The 19,788-nt window shown below is 27.0% G+C and overlaps 1 protein-coding gene across 2 annotated transcripts; it reads left to right on the plus strand.

Moving 5' to 3' along the window:
- The first annotated feature begins 541 nt into the window (after positions 1–541).
- LOC129987943 (protein SET-like) lies at positions 542–18,797 on the plus strand. Of its 2 annotated transcripts, none has more exons than XM_056095957.1 (7): positions 542–919; positions 3,918–4,107; positions 7,533–7,711; positions 7,991–8,082; positions 8,255–8,334; positions 10,308–10,376; positions 17,332–18,797. In XM_056095957.1, exons 1-7 carry the CDS (start codon positions 662–664, stop codon positions 17,373–17,375), a joined length of 912 nt encoding a protein of 303 aa, XP_055951932.1. In that variant the 5' UTR covers positions 542–661; the 3' UTR covers positions 17,376–18,797. The 2 variants fall into 2 exon arrangements, with proteins under 2 accessions (XP_055951932.1, XP_055951931.1); XM_056095956.1 differs by having other exon boundaries at positions 543–919; positions 10,305–10,376.
- The last annotated feature ends 991 nt before the right edge of the window (positions 18,798–19,788 follow it).

Raw genomic sequence — 19,788 nt, forward strand, 5'->3', positions numbered from 1 at the left:
ATAGTGTCATGCTGCTTTTTTTGCATAATTAATTCATTATTTAATGAAGTGAACAGTTACATTTAGTTTAATTTTTTCAAAGTCCAATGTGAAAGTTAATACGAATACCATTCACTTTTATAAACGGATTACAATTTAGCAATTTCCAAAATATAAATATGATTTGCTAACTTTCCTTTCAAAAGTGAAAATAATAAATGCAACTGCTGGCTTTCCAAAAAATTAAACTCGATTTACAATTAAATTTTAGGTTTGATATTCCAAGATTACAAAATGTGTCTGCCATATTTATTTTTTTATTAAATTTTTTTGAATAATCCAATGAATAGAAATCGCATTTCTGAGCGATTAAATTTAACTTCTGGAAGACACTCCCACTATAAGGGACATAAAACAGAAATGTTCCGCAAAATCTATCTTAATTGGATATTGGATAAGAATACCCGCTTTCTATTGGATATATTGGAACAGAACAACCAATCATACACTTACTTGTAAGATACGAACCATTCTAGTTTTTCTCCGCTCTGCGCATGCGGGAACACTTCGAAGCTCGCAGTCGGCGAATTAATCTCTTGGTCTTGTGGTATTCAAACCTTGTGTCGTGTTAACTTTATTGCGAATTAGATTATTGTAGTTTCCTTGTATAAAATTTTTTGCCATGTCTTCGAGTGGAGCTACTCCAAAGAAAATGAAAAAAGTGGAAGTTGGAGATGGTGAAGAAAGCAGAGATTATGATGCAGAAACACAGAAAGCGTTAGAAGAAATCGACGCTTGTCAGAATGAAATCGACGCTTTGAATGAGAAAGCAAGCGAAGAAATCCTTAAAGTTGAGCAGAAATACAACAAATTAAGAAAACCTTTCTTTGAGAAGAGGAATGAGCTGATTAGAAAGATTCCAAACTTTTGGGTGACCGCTGTATCCTTTTCTACCATTTTGTTTGCAAGGTGCATGTACTATGATAAAACATGGTTGTCTATTCACTAAGCCTAACTGAATTCGGCTAGTATGGCCACATGCTTTGTCTAGTGCATTGCGCGGGATTATACTCGGCATGTTTTTTTCATTGTAATATGTATTTGTTTTATTAGTGTTATGTTTTAAATTAGCGTTTCTAGTTGTTGCTTATCCAACGTGCGTAATTTAGTTATTCTTGTCTTATCTTGTTGATTCGTATTTCACCGGCGCGGGGAAAAGTTGAGCGGGAGTTCAAAACTTTGATTCAGCTGTTGCAACACTCGTGCCTTTTTATAAGCCTTTGATATTTTTGATATATCATTCAAAATAGCTTAAGAAATTATATTTACCATATCTGATATGCATTATCGTAAGGATTTTATTTTTAAAATGTTACAAGAACTTCGGTATTGAAATTTTAAAAACAAATTCCAGTATGAAATCCATTAATCTTATTATTGTGTGAATGTTTGTTCTCCATTATTACTCTTGATTTATTAATAAATTCGGCTCTTCCGAAAATCTTTTTTAAATATTCGTTTTTGGTCAATGCATTCTCAAACTTTACTTAAAATTCTTATATGCAGTGCAGAGTTAGTTAGTCCGTTATTTTCTTTTTGTTTTAAAATATTTCACATATAAAGTCAATAATTCCTGCTGAGAAAATAATATATATAATGGAATCTTGGTAAGTTTTTCGTGATTATAAATCTCAATTATCTGAAGTTACAAGCTTTAAAATTTTTGGTCTTATCGATGAATATTTAAACTATACTACAGTTTTTATTTAATTAGAAATGCATAAAGTAAAAGAATGTTTTCTTATTTAATGTTCTTTCATTTTTTTTCTAAATTTTTTTGTTTATTTTTAGATTCCAAATATCTTTAATCTGATCTTTAAATCTTAAGATCTTTAAATATGTTAATTATATTTTTTATTAATTTACATTTTTATCATTAGTATTGTATAACTAACTATGCATTAGATGAACTAAGCTAAGTGTGTATTATTCCCATTTTAATTTTTCAAGATATTGAAATCTCATTATATGTTCATTGTTAAGTTTGTAAAGTTATATCTTTCATCTGTTCTTGTTAAATGCTGTCAATAGTTTTAATATAGATTTATATTAAATAGGTGTACTTCATGTACCTTATATTGTAAGTTATGGAAATCAGTTTTATACATAGGAAAGTTGTCATCTCCTAATACTAGTAATAACATTCTTTAGCTACTTGTAATAGATGATCAGTAGATTTATAACATCTATTTTCGTAAATATTGCAGTATTTGTGTAAAATAAATTGCTATTTTATGCTAGTAGCTGTATTGTACCTTAATGTGTTCACACTTGATGAGAATTTGTTTTTTAAAATTTGTTTGCTTTGTAGCTGCCTATAGGACTAGTTTTTGGTGAAGATTTCTTTATTTCTCAGTCTCCTCCCCATAAGTGCAATATTAAAAATTTTTAGTAAAAAATTTTAGAATTTAAAATCTGTTTTGCATTTAGACTTAGCTAATGAATCTTATATTTTGTAGAACAAAAATTCAAACAGTTTATAAAAATTTAACTATCATGTTAATAATCATATTCGTTTATAGCACTTTTTCATTGTAAATGCTTGAAGAAAATAGAAGTGGAATTTAAAATTTTAATCTAATAACTAAATAACTATCTATTTGGGTGTTAATTACATTATATGAAACAATGTAAAAACTTCTTAATAATTGATATTGTTATATAATCTAACTTCATTAGATATAAATAACCTTTCACTTTTTAATATGCAGTAGCATAATTTTCCAGATTTCTTTTGACTTTTACTACATTTACAATCAGTAGTGTAGTAAAAGCTGGGATACATTATTGTGGCTAGTTAAAAACTTAAGTATGATGTCAATTTATCTAAAAGTAACTGATATTGATTTAAATACCTTTTTGTTTTGACTTTTTTTAAAATCTTTTTTGATATAATATTCTCTTAGAAATGATAATTTCTTAAGTTTAACTTTATGGTTTTTAATAAATTATATTAAATATTAGTTTTTCCTTTGAGTTTTGAATTTTAAGAAAATAATACATATGTTATTGAAACTATCTAATATGGAAGAAATCGCACAATTCATGTCCATTAAATAATCCATTCTTTGAGTACCAGACATTAACACCATAAGTGGTAGTATTATATAAATACTCGGAGTTGAAATATTCAGAAATATAGTTGCTAGTCTCGTTAAATTTTTAATATCCTGATGTTTTGTAGAAATGTATATTGTGTAACATAAACATACTTGCTTATTGTTACTTATTGCCTTTTTCTTATGTATTTTCATCTTAAATTCTGTTTTAATATGTAGAATTTCAACATATACAATTTTTTCTTTCATTAAATTTTGATATAATTTCCAGTGAAGCACCTTAGTTTCATAAACATTCATAGTTTTTATTATGCATGAATGGCTTGCACAAATGAAACCCAGGTTATGTCTTTTAACTCACATTTAGCTGCAAGTAATCTTATTCTGTGTCCTCCATCTCATCTTTAAGATCTGTATATATAAGATTTTTTAATGAAATGTTGTTAAAATTGAAATACATATTTGAAGTGCTTCATGCTCAACCTGCAGGTGTGGTGTGAAATTTTGGAGGGAGGGTGTGCCAGCTCGTGTGTCATCCTCGTCATCTGACTGCGGTTCAAAATTACGATGCCAATCTCAGAATAGTCCTAGTGTTGCTTTAAAACAGGATGTTGATATAACTACATCTATCCAACTAAGCTTCATGCTGACATGTATGAGCTTAACTCGTTTTTTTCTTGAAATTTTGTGACCTGCTGGAGTAAATTATATATATATACGTTCATGAAATGAAGCTTTAATTTTGGTTTCAATAATAAGTGACACTATTTGTATAAATTTTTATTTCTTTTTGTATTTGATTTCCTTAACTCCCTGAAGTTTGTAAATCATCCACAAATCTCTGCCATCCTGGATGAAGAAGAGGAGGAATGTCTTCACTTTTTGACTAAACTTGAAGTTGAAGAATTCGAAGACATTAAGTCTGGTTACAGAATTAAATTCTATTTTGATGAGAATCCATATTTTGAAAATGATGTTATTGTGAAAGAATTTCATCTTGGATCATCAGGTAAATATCTAATCTTGATAATTTAATTAAAAAATATTTTGCAATTGAAATTTGTAGAATTTTTTTTGTATAAACTTGAAGCACCTTTTTTTAATTAAAAAAAATTATCATAATTCTTATTAACCCTCTGGCTGCGTAATTCTTTAAAATCACTATTTAAATGCAATGTTTGCAAATAAGTTCAAATATTTTCCAGACAAAGTGAACTGATACTATGTTACACGATAATATAATAAAAATCTGGGTAAAATCCTAGATGGGGCCCACCTCTTGGCGACTTATTTGAAATCTCGCCATGTTGACTACTAATTGAATATTTATTATTATTTTTCAATTAAAAAACGATACTTGAAGGCCAGAAATAATAATAAAATAAAAAATAAGTAAAATAAAATATAAAAAATTAAATATAAATTTAAAAAAATCGGTCTAGGTTGATTATTTAATAATAAAATAAAATAATAAATAAAAATAAATAATAAAAAATCCATCTAGGTTGCCACATTGGCGACGTTATTGCCACTTGTTTGGCGAGAATTCAAAAAGACGCCAAGAGGTGGGCTGTGCTAGGATCCACCCAAAATCTGTAATCATAAAAATAAACACTCTGAACCGTGAAAAATGCAGGACGCGACATTAAATGGACTGATTGCAAACCCTTGGAAATTGTGAGATACACAGCTGGTAGGTTTAGATTGTAGTCACCAAATTTTATATATTTTCTATGTACAGTTTTTCCATAATTTTTTTAGCAACTATCATTTTTATTAGAAATTATTATTTATAGTTAGTGTCTACTTTATTGAACACTAACAAATTGAACCATCCAAATTATTTCTTTTACAAATGTAAAAATAAGGATTTTTTTATAGTTGTTGATACAGTATTAGTCAAAATAAAATTAGAAGTGCTTGAAGGAAAGGAATTTTGCGAACAGAAATCATAAATAATTTGTTGGGAAATTGTTATGCTATTTTATAAAGAATTTTTATTACAGGAAAAATTAAGAAACTAAATATTTCTTTATTTTAAATGTTGCTTTTAGTGTTTGAAAGTAATTTGTCATTTTTTGACTGTAGTTAGTGTATTATTTTTTTATGTGAGCATTTTTGTTTGGTATTAAAAATTTTTTACTGAAATTACATTTTTGATAGGGGTGACTTGATAGGGCTTTATGTTTGTATGCAAAAGAGATTCTAATTTTCATCTGTTTAACCAGTTGCAATATCTTTTTCAGTATAGTTTTGAATTTCTAACCTAACTACTAGAAGCAATGAAATTGCTGATTTGTATTTTTTCTATTTCAAAGTAAAATTCAGTTAAACTAATGTGAATTTCATTGTATTTAAATATATAGCAATGTGCCAGGTACTAGCTAGCATATGAATTTGTGACCTAAAGTTCTTATTTTTAGAAATGTTTGCATTTAATTCATATTAAATTAGACAAATACTTTAATAATGCTATATGTTTTAATTTATGAGGAATTAAAAAAAATAAAGTTAAAAAGATTGGCAATTTGTATCGAAAAGCTATTAAGTTTATCATGTTTCGTATCAATGAAAATTTAATTATCTTAAAATAGCCCTTAAAGCCTTTCATATACTTGTTATTGGTGAACAAAGTTTGAAGAATGTATGGTATGAATGCCTTGGATTGCCATGGGGATCACTAGTGACTGGCAGGCTGATATAAATTACATTGTAGGAAATTCAGTACAGAGTCAATGTGTTAATAATAATTTATGGAGCAGAGTAGTTAACTGCAATTTAAAAAAATTGTTTGATGCAGTTGAAGTTTTTCATTTTAAACATTTTAGATAATAGAGTAGTTTGTATATGATTAGGATTGCCATGCCACCTGGGTAACCAGGAAAATGCAGGAAATTTAAGTCGTCTAAGAAAATTGGAAAATGCAGGAAATTTTCATAAACATGAAATTTTTAAGTTTCTTACTCATCTCTCCGACCCCTTATTAAAAAATGCTGATCTCAAAAGACTAAGTATAAAAGATTGTAGTTGGAGCTTCGAAAAATGAAACAATACCCAATTGTGTAATCGTTTAAACTCGCCCCTTTTCTATTTACTTCAATTTTTTCTTTGTATAGATCAGTCCAGTTTCAATTTACAATACATCTGATTTTTTTCCCCATGAGACCCCCTAATTGCAGGTAATGAACATGTGCAAGAGTTCTGTAACTGCTTGAAAGAATGGAATATATTTTTCTGTCGGGAGCATTCAACCTACTGAAGCAGCACATAGGTGTTTAGTCTACCATACTTGAGTTTATTGAATGGTTTATTATTTGAGAAACTGAGCTTATTCAAAATAGAAAGAGAATTTTTTTTTTTAAGTAATGGGCTGCTCAAAATCCATATTTAATATGAATTGGACGAATAAAAAAAATCATTCCTGATTTTGCTGAATGGATTTGAGAAATTCTGCAAAATCCATTTGTCTCATTGTATGAAGATAAAAAGTCCTAAATAATATGGGAAATGGATACTTGATGAAAGAGGAATACATACAAGCCTGCATACCAATTCAAAAGAGTCGGCATTGATGTTGGAAAATAGGAAAAGATGACATGTGAAATCTGAAAACTTCAAATTTAATGCCCAAAAAATAAATCAATTTAAAATTTTTTAGTCCAAGAACAATAATTTAAAGAATTTTTATGGGCATTAAAACTTGTGGCATCTCATTCATATTTGATGTATCGGAAATATTTTCACAAATGTTCACTGAAAGTGAAATAGCTAAAAAATATACGTTAGGCTGTACAAAAATGTATCTTATTTGTTGAGGATTAGCTGCATAAAGCTGATGACTGAAAATTCTGCAGAAGTTGATGCCCAGATACATAAATTTATAAAAATGAATAAATAAAAAAAAGTAATCTGTAATGTTTTTTTGTTGAGTAATCATTAAATGATTTGTATTATGATAAAAATATTTTATTTCACCAGAGCCCTTAATTTTGTGTTGACTAATACTTTAAGAGCATGAGAGTTAATATATATTCCTCCTTGAAATATAAATTTTGTCTTGCTAAATTCTAGATTATAAATAATTTATTTGTATGTAAATATAAACCTTTTTTAATATGTTGTTTTCAATAATGTTAAATTTTGACTTCCTTTCCTAGCTTTTTCCACTCCTTAAACTCGTATTGTATTATAACTAGCACATAAGTGCTATTCACATATTTCCTCATAGCTTGAATATACATGTAGGGAAAACACAGGGAATTCTTCTTCCAGATTTGGGTGCAACCCTCTTAATATTTTATTAAAAGTTAGTTTTCCAGACATCTTTTTATTGTCAAGTAAATTTTTTTATTGTCAAGTATATCAGCTTTTGTGAAATTGTATAAATATTAAACAAATATGACTGTTTTAAAATTCTGTTTTGGTGCTGTTCAGGTGATCCAGCATCCCAATCAACAACTATTAAATGGAAAGAAGGAATGGACTTAACCAAAAAACAGAAAGAAAAACAAGCACAGATGAAAAATAACAGGAAAAGGGTTCATGAACAACCAAGAACATTTTTCACATGGTATACTGATCATGGAGATGCATCTGCTGATGACATAGCAGAAGTAAGTAGTGATAGTTATTTTAAAATTACAATGTTGCCTAAGGATATTTATTATTTGCTAGAACTGCTCTCTTGCGTATGTTGTAATTTCTTGAATAATTTGTTTTCTAAATTGAAGATTATAAAAATACTTTTCAGATTTCTTTATTACATTGATATTTATAAAGAAAAATTTTGTTTGTGCATCAACTTTTTTTTAAAGAAAGAGATTAGCAAGTGTATAGTCTTTTAATTTAAGAAAAATTTCCAAAAGTTTTAAAATTATTTCAAAATTTTTTAGGTTATTAAAGACGATATGTGGCCCAATCCCCTACAGTACTTCTTGGTCCCAGACATAGAAGTTGAAAATGGCTTAGAAGAAGAAGATGAAAGGTTTGTAGTTTATTTTGATTCATTTATTAATTCATATACATGCATGTACCAATAAATGGCACTTATGCTAAGTTTAAAATTTTAACAGCTGCAAACTTTTAGTTATTTTACTTTTCATTTTTCTTAATTTTAGCTCTTTTAAAATATTTAATTTTCTTATGACAATTTTTAGTGATGAAGATGAAGTGGATGACTCTGTTGTTGTAGTGGAAGAGGAAGGTGATGGCGAAGATGAAGAGGACGAGGGTGAAGGTAATATTCAATTTTAATCCATGATAAATAAGTGCTAAATTACTTTTTAAATTTTTATCCTTTGGAAAAATTATGGTTCCGAGTCAAGATTTTTTTGTCCTGTTCATTACTTTAAAAAAAAAACGCCTTTCTATAGCTATGAACATTGCTTTTATAGTCACTGATAGTTAGTAGCATTTCTAAAAATTCCAGGTAACTTTTAAATTTGAAAATAGCAGATTTTAATAGTAGGTGAAAGGGAGCTGTTTCATTGAAAACATATGCACACTCTGTAGAAATGGGCAATGTATCTTTATTTTTCTTATCCTTTTTGTTCATTATGGCATTCTGTTCTTATATCAGTAATTTTCATACTTTTCATTTCTAATTAGTAAAAAAAATAATTAAAATGGATAGAAAAAGTTAATAGAAAATTGCTTATCAAAAACATCTTTCTCTTTGAGAAATGTGTTATGGAATGAATGTTGTATCTGTGTGTTGAAGGCAGAAAAACAAAGAGGGCTATAAGCATTTGTAGCTAATTTTTAATTCAATATAATTTGAATTTCAATTGGCTTGTGTGAAACATTAAAAATGTGCAACTGGTATCTATTTCTGTAACAAATTAACACACCATTTTAATATCTTCAATCAGTAAATTTTTTAATGCATTGCATTGATTAAATTAATTGGTTATTGCTGAATAATATTAAAGAAAATATGGGAAAGAGTAATTCTTATGCTAACTCTTAATTCAATTACTTCATTAACAGAAATATGCTTTGAAAGAATTTATTCTTTCATGTATACTTGAATTTTAATTTTTTGTCTAGCTATAATTCAGCCATTTTGTTTCTGAAATGGTACATTAGTTTACTTATATAAAAACACAAAAATTATAACTTTTAAAATTAGACCAATAAGCATTTAATCTATTATAATTAATATTGGTATTTTTCTAAAAGTATTATGTGTTGGACTGTATTAAGGAAAGAAAAGTATGTTAGGTCCTAAATATATGTTAGCATTTAAATACATATGTCTTCTTCTTGTGTACAGCTGACATCCCCGCCAGCACTGAAAATACATATGTCTATATATTAAAAGGTATGCTATAGTTAAATTTCAATTTGAAGTTTTGTTGCTATTATATCCCCTTTGAAAGTTAAAATAAGTGAATTTTTAATTTTCCCTTTAGCTTATTCACAGTGTTTTCTATCTAATATTTAAATTCTAATTTAAAGTATGGCAATTGATATTTCACCTTATAGGTAGCAGATTATTTGTTTGAATGAATTAGTAGAAATGAATGTGAATTAATTTTACTAGGCACTAAGGAAACTGTAAATATACTTTATATTTGAGAAAAGCAAGTATTTTCAGTTCAGGTAATAGACTATTGTTGCTTATTTTTAAAGGTTTCGATGGTGAGTATATTCTGTTTAAATGAGAATGTAATTTTAATTAGAGAAGAAATTTTAAAGGAATGTTGTGAATGCCTTCATGCCTATTTAGATTGTAACTCTGATTTGAGCTTTCCTCAATTCCTCTGTAATGGAATTAACTTTAGGCTGTTTACAACTTTTTAAAAATTATCATTTCATTGAAGTAGAGCAGTAGTACATATTTGAATATACTGAAATTTGGTCTTTTAAAGTATAAAAATTTATTCTTGATCTAAAGGTTTATAATGCAGTTTCTTTTTTTAGGAAGTGAAATTTTGCAATGTTGTAATTTTTAATATGTTTAGTGAAACTAGACTAGACTTCGAATAATTTATCATTATGTAAAGTTACCTGGATTTTGAAAATCAAGCTCTTAAGTTGAAAGTAGGCTACTTTTAATAATTTATCTAAATTAGACTTGAACCAGTAAATGAAGGCTTAAATTTTATTGAAAATATGTATAAAGTTATTGTTTTTATTGATTTTGGCTTATTACAGGTTAAACTTTTAATATTTATTCATTATTAATTATAAAATTGTTTTCAGAAGAAGAGGTTGATGAGGAGGAAGTGTATGAAGAAGGTGAAGAAGATGGTGGGGATGGTATTGAGGGAGAAGGTATGTGAGCATCATTGTGCCACGCTGCTTGTTTTCATCTTGTGGAGACTCAATGATTCGCGATATTAACCGCACAAGCATCACATTTGAGCGTTAGATTCTTGTCTTAGTTTATGTATATTCCATAGGTACATAATAAAAGTTTGTTTTTAAATAATCAATCGTTCAGTCCTTTTTTTGTCAATGACGGTCGAGTGAGTAATTTTGTTGCTATTAAAATATTATGCAAGTCTATAATTAGTTGCAGTTTGACTTCTCTTTAATGCATCAATTTCAGGATCAAAAGTTTAAAAAACAAATTGAGTTTTCCCCATCTAATTTTGTATTCATCTCTTTATTTCTGCATAATGGCCTTTAATTAATCCAGGAACTAAAGGAAGAAAACAATAATTTAAAATATTTTTTGGTAATATCTAAAGTAAAAGTGATATAATTTATAATTTTTTCATTATTTTAATGGAAATAACGAATTACTCAGAATATTAATCACACTAAGCAATGTTTCTAATTTTGCAAAGTACTTCCATGAACTGTATTTCAATGATAATTTAGAATATTTTTTTTTTTTTGATATAGACTAAATTTGTGACAGTCTTAAACTTCTATTTAAAATTTATGCTTTTTAATTATTTGATTTTATTTTTGACTAATATTTCACATCTTAATGTCTGAGAATGATTTGTAAAATTAATATTGGCCGTTTTTCTTACTTTTTTCACTGAATTCTCTGTATTCTATAGTTATTTTAAGTACACAATTATTCATTGTCTTTTAAATAGACCAAATGTGTAAAAACATCATTGCAGTTATTTGATTTAACAAGCATGGATAAAAAGAACAACGGATTTATAGTATTTGTTTGATTTTCTATCGGTTTAAGATTGGTTGTAGATGCTAGGCTGCTTAGGTTGTCTTGATAAAATTTTCGTTGCTCTTAATTTATAATTGCCTTTTTAATACCTGATTATAAATTTACTATACATTTGCGTAGTTTTAAGACGGTGTTAAGGTTTTCACATAGTTGCAATGCAGCTTATCCAAAAAATGAATCTTGCACTAGGATAATATTCACTTACTGAATTTTGACAAAACTTTACATCTGGCTTATGCATATATGAAGGAATGATATTTCTTACTTCCATTTTACTTACTTAGCATTTTTAAAATTACAAATTTATTTTGTTGCATTTTCTTGATTTTTTTTTTGTCTTTAATTGGCTGCAGTTATAAATTTTTTATTAAAAATTTGTGGATTTTTTCGAATATAATTTTCAAATTTTATCTTTTTCAGTTATAAAATACCTCTGTTGGATGTTGTGATTTTTTTTTTTGTCTTTAAGCAGATGAATGTTTCGTATGCAGACATCTGTATTTAGCTTTACATTAAGAAATACGATGAAATATGTATCTACTGATACAGATACCAGTTATTTATAAATAAAACCAAGCAATATAATGACTTAAACAATTAGTAAATTTTCAAAGACTTTACCTTTGAAATATTCAGAGATACTCTTTTCATTTAAATTTGTATTTGGAAATATTCTTTAGTAGGCATCAAAGTTTAGTTTTTCCTTTATTATGAAAAATCATACTCATTTTGCCTTTAGATATATTGATTTAAAGATTATATGTAACATTCTTCAACAGCCAAAGGGATATTTCTTTGGATAAAAGTAAAATTGTTGGTTATTCATTGTTTGCAATGCCATTTAATAAGGGGGGGGGAATGCTTCGATGTTTGCCGATTGAAAGCAATTAAATAAATTATATAATTGAACTAAGAACAAATAATTTCTGGAAAGTGAAAAAAAAAAATAATAAATGCTAGCAGCTTTTGTATATCAAAATTTAAGCAACCAATTAAGAAATTGTTAATTTTTCTTGTTGAAGTAAGCGTTATGTAAACTCCACGAATGAAATAACTTCTAAATGCTCCCAATAATAACTTAAATGAATATTTTAAGTTTTAATGATAAAGAATTTTACATATTTGAGTAAATTGTTAAATTCAGTTGACTTTCCATTTTTGTTTTAATTTGGCTTAATGTTGAGTCAAATATATTCTTTATTTACGTGATTGTGATGTTTTATTTGAACTGAAAAAATTTTTTGATTTCCTTGACATAAGAAGTTTGTGCATATGCTTTTACTTAGCTATTGCTTTCACTGTTTCTAACACGTTTAACTTTTATTTTTAATATGTTTATGAATAATAATTGTGGGGAAAAAAAGGTCTTGCAATTATTTCATATTTTCCCTTTATTATTTTAAAATGTTAGTGAAGGTTAAATTTTTGATGCCTTTTTTAACCACATTTTAATAAGTTTGTTGAAATTTTTATTGAATTTCATATTTTTATGTAACTTGTATATGTTTTTAATTGAGAATTTTCCTGAAATATTTATAGAGTGCAGGTGTAAAATCTGTATAAACCCTTTAATTTAAAATTATTGAAACAGAAAAATGAGTCGCCAGTATTGGCTGAAATATTATGTCATTTATGTTCCAGAGTGGTTATTATTGGGAGATTCAGATGCTAGGTAGTCACTGCAATGACTTAGTTAATTAGTACTTTTTTTCATTTATGACTGTTGTAATAAACAGTGAATAGTGAACAAATAAAACTGTAAAATTAAAATTCTTGTACCAGTTCAGTTATTGAAAGATTTGTTAGTTAAATGTATGAATTTTTTTCCCCTTTTAAAGTTGATGTATAAAATCTTTTTTATAAAATGTTAATATGTGACCTGTTATAACAAATAAAAAAAAAGTGTGAGGCTACCTTTAATTAAATGGGCTTTTGCAAAAAGCAATTTTACATTAGAGAGCGTTTTATATTTAAAAAAAAAAAAATGAACTTCATTTTATTCAAAATGAACTTCTATTCATTTTGCACTTGCCTAGAAACAATGTTTTGAAAGAATGAAACTTTCTTAAATTATTTAAAGAAGTCTTGGTCAACAGATATTTTTATGAAAATTCTATTCTTTTGCTGATAAATTTCTCAAATTACAAATGCAAGAGAACAGCAACTTATTTCCCACTCTTGAAGCCATTAATATAATGTATTATTTAAATTCAAACTTCTTTGAGTTCAATTTCTATGGTCTTTGATTTTACTTTTTGAAGTTCTTCATTATTTTATGAAAATATTAATGAATTATTAAAATGTAAAGATTCTAATGAAACCTTTATTATATTACATTTTGATCGCATTTTTTTGCTAATCACTTTGCTTACTTCACTTTCATGCATTCAAGTTTAAATCAAGTAATTTTTTCCTGAATGACTAAACAGCGTTTTACTTTTCCTTTGCAGTTACAATATTTAATGCAATTTTAACTGATCAGTTTTTTAGTCATAAATTTCTCCCTTCCAAATGATTATTTTAAGCTCAAGTTTTTATTAAAGAACATTACATTTAAAGATGGGCAGCTTCTGTGCTTGAAGTTAATTTGCTTTGTGTAAATTATCTATAATTTGATTTTTTTTTCACGATAATAGCAATGTGACAGAACATTTAATTTTGTTAGATATTGTTAGGATGTACAAATATCTGTACAGAAAGATAGAGTTAATTTAATTTTTTAATAGCTTAAAAATTACATCGGCAGAAATACAAAAGAATTTATTTCTAATCTAGCTAAAATCAGATGGAGATAGATCATGTTTTTGTAAATTAACACATCTTCTGAATTCATATACTAAATGAAATTTATTCATAATCAGAAAGGAATAATGGGTGTTTTGTTCTGCGAAACAAATTTTAATGGAATTGTTGATTAATTTAATAGAACTGTTTTATATTAAGAAAAATGTGGATGTGAAAGATACTCATTAGCATGGAAAGTGCAAAATTTCGTTTTTATGTAGGTAGTCATTTATGAATTGTGCTAATTTTTTTATTTAATGATTTTAAGTCTAGTGTCTGTCAAACAGATCTGTATGACAACTTTGGGATTAGGCTAGATCAAGTTGCTTATATATTGACCAATTTCTGAAAGAGTTTTTCCTAATTTTCAAGGAGTCATGTTTAATAGTCTTGTTTTATATTGAACTTTAGTTATGGACAATAGTGTGTTAAGAAGGCAAATTTCTTATGTGTATAATTTTGTGCAATAAAACCAAATGAATTGCAGTTATTCAAAACATGTAATAAGTAATTTTTGGAAATATAAAATTTTTTCCTGCAATATTAAAAAAAAAAAAATCTTAATTTTTATATTTTAGAATTTTTATTTGTTTCTTATCCACTCTATTTAATTTTAGGAATTATGTGGATTCATTTTTCATTTCATAATTATTTTCTGATCATGGAAACATCCAATCAGAAAATGAAGATTCAATTCTAGTATGAGACTTTTCCTGCAAATTGAAATTTCAAAGCTATTATAACTAATTATTGAACTTGAACCCATTTATCGTGCTTAATTATTTGTAGTTTTCTAATGACAAATATGAGTAGCATTGCATTGTACTTTTAACTGCTTAGAAAATTTTCCTGTTGAATGAATTTTGCTTTTATGAAATTATTTCATTTTACTTCTGTGAAATCCATATCTTTATTGAATAATACACACTTTCATGTTTATTGGAAAAGAGAAGGCATTGTAATTTATTTTAAGAACTCTTAAAAGACAATTGTCGGGACTAATTTATATTGAGAATTTCTTTAGCTCTCTGAATTGAACATTATTCGATCCATAATAATTGATGCTCTGATATAAAGGATTGTCCCTTTCTGGGCTGGTATTGCATGATCTGGATGCGAATGAATAAGTTTTAATTTATCTGAAACAGATGAATAATTTAAATCATGAAGTGCTTTTTAAGTTTTCTTCTTTTTGCTTTTAATTTTTTGAATAACGCATTAATTTGGACTGCAGAAGTTTCTGTTCTAAATTTTTTCGTCGACTTGTGACAGCTACCTTCATTCATATTTACATCAGTAGAATTGAAAGGATTGTTTCTATCAAGACGATTTATTATAATTTGTTCAGGTCTGTTGATGATAAATATGAAGATAGTTTTCATTCTGTTCTTTCCTTGTTTTTTTAAAAATTACAAATCTTATAGTGATATTATATATGTTAATTTGCTGCTCAGTTTAGATTTGTATCACTCACTAGCACATGTGTAAGTGAATTATATTTCACTTTTTTGTTTGTTTTATCTGAGAAGTCTAATATGTATTTCTAAACCCTGAACAATTTCAAATTGATATTTACAATCTATTCATCTGAGTTTGAAACCTTAATTTTTTTCTTTTTATTTTACTGCAGTTAAAAAAAAATTGAAATAATTTTTATTTCAAAGAATGGCTATTCACAACATATATTTTTGCAATTTAATTTTACTTCACATTTATTTTAATCTTAGTGTTGTAACCCTTTGTGGCGCAGTGTTCCATTTCATGGAACTCCTAACTTCGCTCGCAAAATCGTTAAATTCAACTATAGATGGAAAAAAATATATGCTTAAGAATTACTTTTAACCTTCTTTTGTAATAATAGATGACAATTTAAATCAAGTGGATCCATAATTTCTAGATGCAACACAATGTGTAAAAACCTATTTTTTTCACAAGGAATTTTATTTTTTGTAAAAAATAATTGTTAGAAAAATAATTACAATGTTATTTTGTTGGCTGTATCTTAAACTATTTATTCTATATATTTTAAGATTTTTCATAGAGAAAGCATATATGTAATCGTTGGATAAAATTAGGTATTCCATCAGCTGGAACACTGCGCCAATCCTGTTACTTACCGGGATGCTGTGCTAGAAAGAGAACACCTGTGTCTTCATTTCCTGTTCTCCATTTGTCATGGACAATGAATTCATTTCAAATAATAGTGTTGGGAGGGGTCAGAATTCTTGGAAATGACCAACCCTTACCATGGGTCTAAAATTTTGGGTTTTTCTATATATCTGTAGCATTTACAATTTTTACTTAAAGCTGCACAGAGTTTTCTGCTCTTTATTTTAAGATTTGCGAACATGTCATTTTATGCAATAGTGTAAATATTTTTAATAATATATGTGTGTGTGTGTATATATATATATAATATAGCTTATTTTTTATTTTAAATAGAACATTAAACTTTTTTACTAAATTGTTTTAAAAATAGAGATCAACTAAATTTTTTAGTAACACTGCCCGTCAGTAACAGCAAGGCATGTCTCCTTGTGGCATACCTTGAATCATGCTAAATCTGCTACACAGGTATAACAGTGCAAATTCTAAAGATTTTACTCATTTTTGCACTTCACTGCAATGCTCCCTTAGTCACACTTTCCTGAGCTCTAGCGGCACTATGTTTTCAGGTAATGGAACACCCCCAAAATAAAAATAATATATACAATCTTCATAAAATTTAACTTGTGTGCTCCTGTAGGCTTAAATAGGTTATGTACAAATTTTTTGTGTGGATTTAAATTTTAAAAAGTAGTGTGCCTCAAAGGGTTAAATATAAGTTTAAAGAGATTTACTAAAGCATATGCTTTACATTAAGACTGTTAACTAATTAGGCATTTACTGAATTGATCGCAATTACATATAGCAGTTCTCAATGTATAGGAATTTTAACTCTGGCTCTTTGAATGTTTTCTGTATGCAATTTAAAATATTAAGTTTCTATAGAGAACTTAATCATGATAATTTTTAAAAATTTCTTCTAAATAGAGAAATGTTCTTGAAATTCAAAATTGATTGCAATTCTTTTATAAACAAAATAAGATTTTGTTTTTTATAATAGTGTCAAAGTGCCTATGATTTAGTTTAAATTGAGAATATTTTATCATTGAAAAAATTATTTGATAATTCTGGATATCATATACCCTCTGTATATTTTAATTAAATGCTCTGTTATTTTTTTTTGTTAATTATTTAACAGTTATTATTTTATATCTGATTCTTTTAATAAAGCCTTTTTTTTTGTATTATATATAGGTGAAATGGAACCAGAGGGTGGAGAAGGCGAACATGACGAGTAAAAGCAAAGAGTCCACGAAAGCTGTCACCACACAGCACTGTCCATCACATACCTGTGTTTTGTAGTTGGGGCCAGCCATATTCATTTTAGAGTTTACTACATTAGGGTAAAAAAGGGCATATATGTTTGCAAATTTATGGCTATGTGAATTTTGAAGCACTTAATATTGTGCTTGAATTGCAGTTCTGAATTTGAAGTTCTTTGCTTAAGTTTAATTTGAAAGTTTCAATAATTTGTTTCATGTCTTAATTTTTTTTATTTCATAATTTATCTTAATTTGCTTAAATGATTTAGACTGAAAAGGAAAGAAGGAAGTAATAGCCTTAACCTTTGGCTTGCATTGTTTTTATAATGGATACAATAAGCATGTAAGTTTTTCTTTGTCATAAACGTTTCTTGACTCGAGAAATTTTATTTTTATTGAAACACCATTCTGAAACACTATTTATCCACTGTAAATATTTTTAAAAAGAAATACCAAAGTTTTGAATTCAGTGTGGAGATCACATTTTGAAAGAATTTTCCAATTCAAGTGCTGATAATGGAATTTCATATGTATGAGAGATAGACTTGGTGACTGCAAAGTTTTAACTGTTGTATCATATTGCCATTGAAATTTAATCATACCAATGGTTTATTTCTAATGTTTTTATTGAGTGTACCTTTTTCCCTTTTACATCATTTTTTTTTCTCCTCCTGTGTGGTCAGTTCATCTTCATCAGAAAGAAGTATAAAATTGTTCATCCAATTATATGTATAAAAACAGTTAAAAACAAATGTTTCATATATTGATTTTTCATGTGGTTTTTCGAGGAACCCAACTGCACTATCAATGGTTTAAACTCATTGAATGTTGGTTTTAGACATTGTAAACACTTAGTTTGAACTACTTTGCTTTATTGATAAGCAGATTGTTCATTTGAAATTATCTGTTTGTAAACATTTCTATCATTCTTAGTAAAATTTGTAAAACTTTTCTATGATATTGTGGTTTATTTTTAATTTTTGAAATTGTCATATCACTTTAATTATGTTGATGTACTCTGCTGTGTGGAATGAACATGTCTGTATAGTGTATATATATACTAAGTGAATGATGATAGTTTGCTATTGTAAGTGGAAAGCACTTCAACCTCTGGATTAAAAAAAAAAAAAAAAAAAAAAAGCAAAAGGCATTCCATATTTACTCCCATTTTTTTCCATACTTTTCTATCTATTATCATATGTTCGTTCTCTTCCCTTTCAACATAAGTTATCAAGTTCTCAAGTAAAGCCTTTTCTTCGATGTTCACAGAGTTGAAGTCAATATGGAACAAGAAATTATTTTAAACTATCGCCGCACACTTGCTTCATTTGAAATGCCCATTCGTAGACATCTTTACCTGTAAAATGACTTCTCAATTAAATCAAGTTTATATTTAAATGCATTAAATTTCTTTCTTGTACTTTTATTGAACTTACTCCTTCTTAATAGAAAGTGAAAATTATTCTGTCAGAGTAAAGTTAATTTAAACTTTTAATGCAACTAAAAAATTTCCTTTTCCTCATGTGTAATCTTTTAATGCAAGTTTTATGTTTCCCATTTTCACTATATACACTTTTGTCCATTTGAGGGAAGTATTAGATTAGCTAATATGTCACTGTTCACAAATATTTAAGGGGATTTTTGCACATATTAAACTAGTCATTTAAAAAAAAATTGTGAAATTTATTATTGGGGATATATAATTTTTAAGCAACATATTATCAATATATTTAAATGCTTCTTAACATTAAAAAACAACAACTATTGCCAATATTTATAAGCTGAAGTTATTTCAAGTTGTTGAATGCAATTATTATAAGGTTTTAATATTTTATAATCAATAAAATAGCAATTTTTAACTAATTAAATAAAAATATAAGAACCCTTATAACTGTGTGAGGGATTGAATGTTTATTTGCAATGACTTTTTACTAAAATGTTGAGAACCCCCTTGTAATTTTTAATAAGTTTGGTAAATATATCTTTATTACATGATGCTCGACAACAAATATACTTGACTTGTGTAGACTTATTGAAAAAGCTTTTAACATTTGCTTTAGTTCATATTTCCTTTAAAGGTTAGGATTAAATGAAAAATAGAATCTTCAAATATGTAATTATGCAAGCAAATTGTATGCAAAAAGAATGGCTGAATGAAAATTATACAAAGTGTCAAATTCAAATAGAGCTTGTTTGTTGGTTATTGTGTTTTATTATGAACAATTAAACACAAATGTACTAAAAAAAAAAAGATAGGTCTCTTAACTTGGGAAAAAAATGCTTTGCACTTATAGATCACTTTAGTTTTATCATCATATATTTAACAAGTGAAAAGAATCTAATGTGATAGTGTAAAGATTGTAACTACTTCATTTATTATAGTTATAGT

The sequence above is a fragment of the Argiope bruennichi genome, chromosome 10, assembly GCF_947563725.1.
Source record: "Argiope bruennichi chromosome 10, qqArgBrue1.1, whole genome shotgun sequence".
NCBI lineage: Eukaryota > Metazoa > Arthropoda > Arachnida > Araneae > Araneidae > Argiope > Argiope bruennichi.

Coding starts and splice junctions, on each gene's coding strand:
- LOC129987943 (XM_056095956.1), top strand. CDS start 662: ATGTCTTCGAGTGGAGCTACTCCAAAGAAAATGAAAAAAGTGGAAGTT. Junction 920..3,917: donor CAAACTTTTGGGTGACCGCT/GTATCCTTTTCT, acceptor AACTCCCTGAAG/TTTGTAAATCATCCACAAAT. Junction 8,083..8,254: donor TTAGAAGAAGAAGATGAAAG/GTTTGTAGTTTA, acceptor GACAATTTTTAG/TGATGAAGATGAAGTGGATG.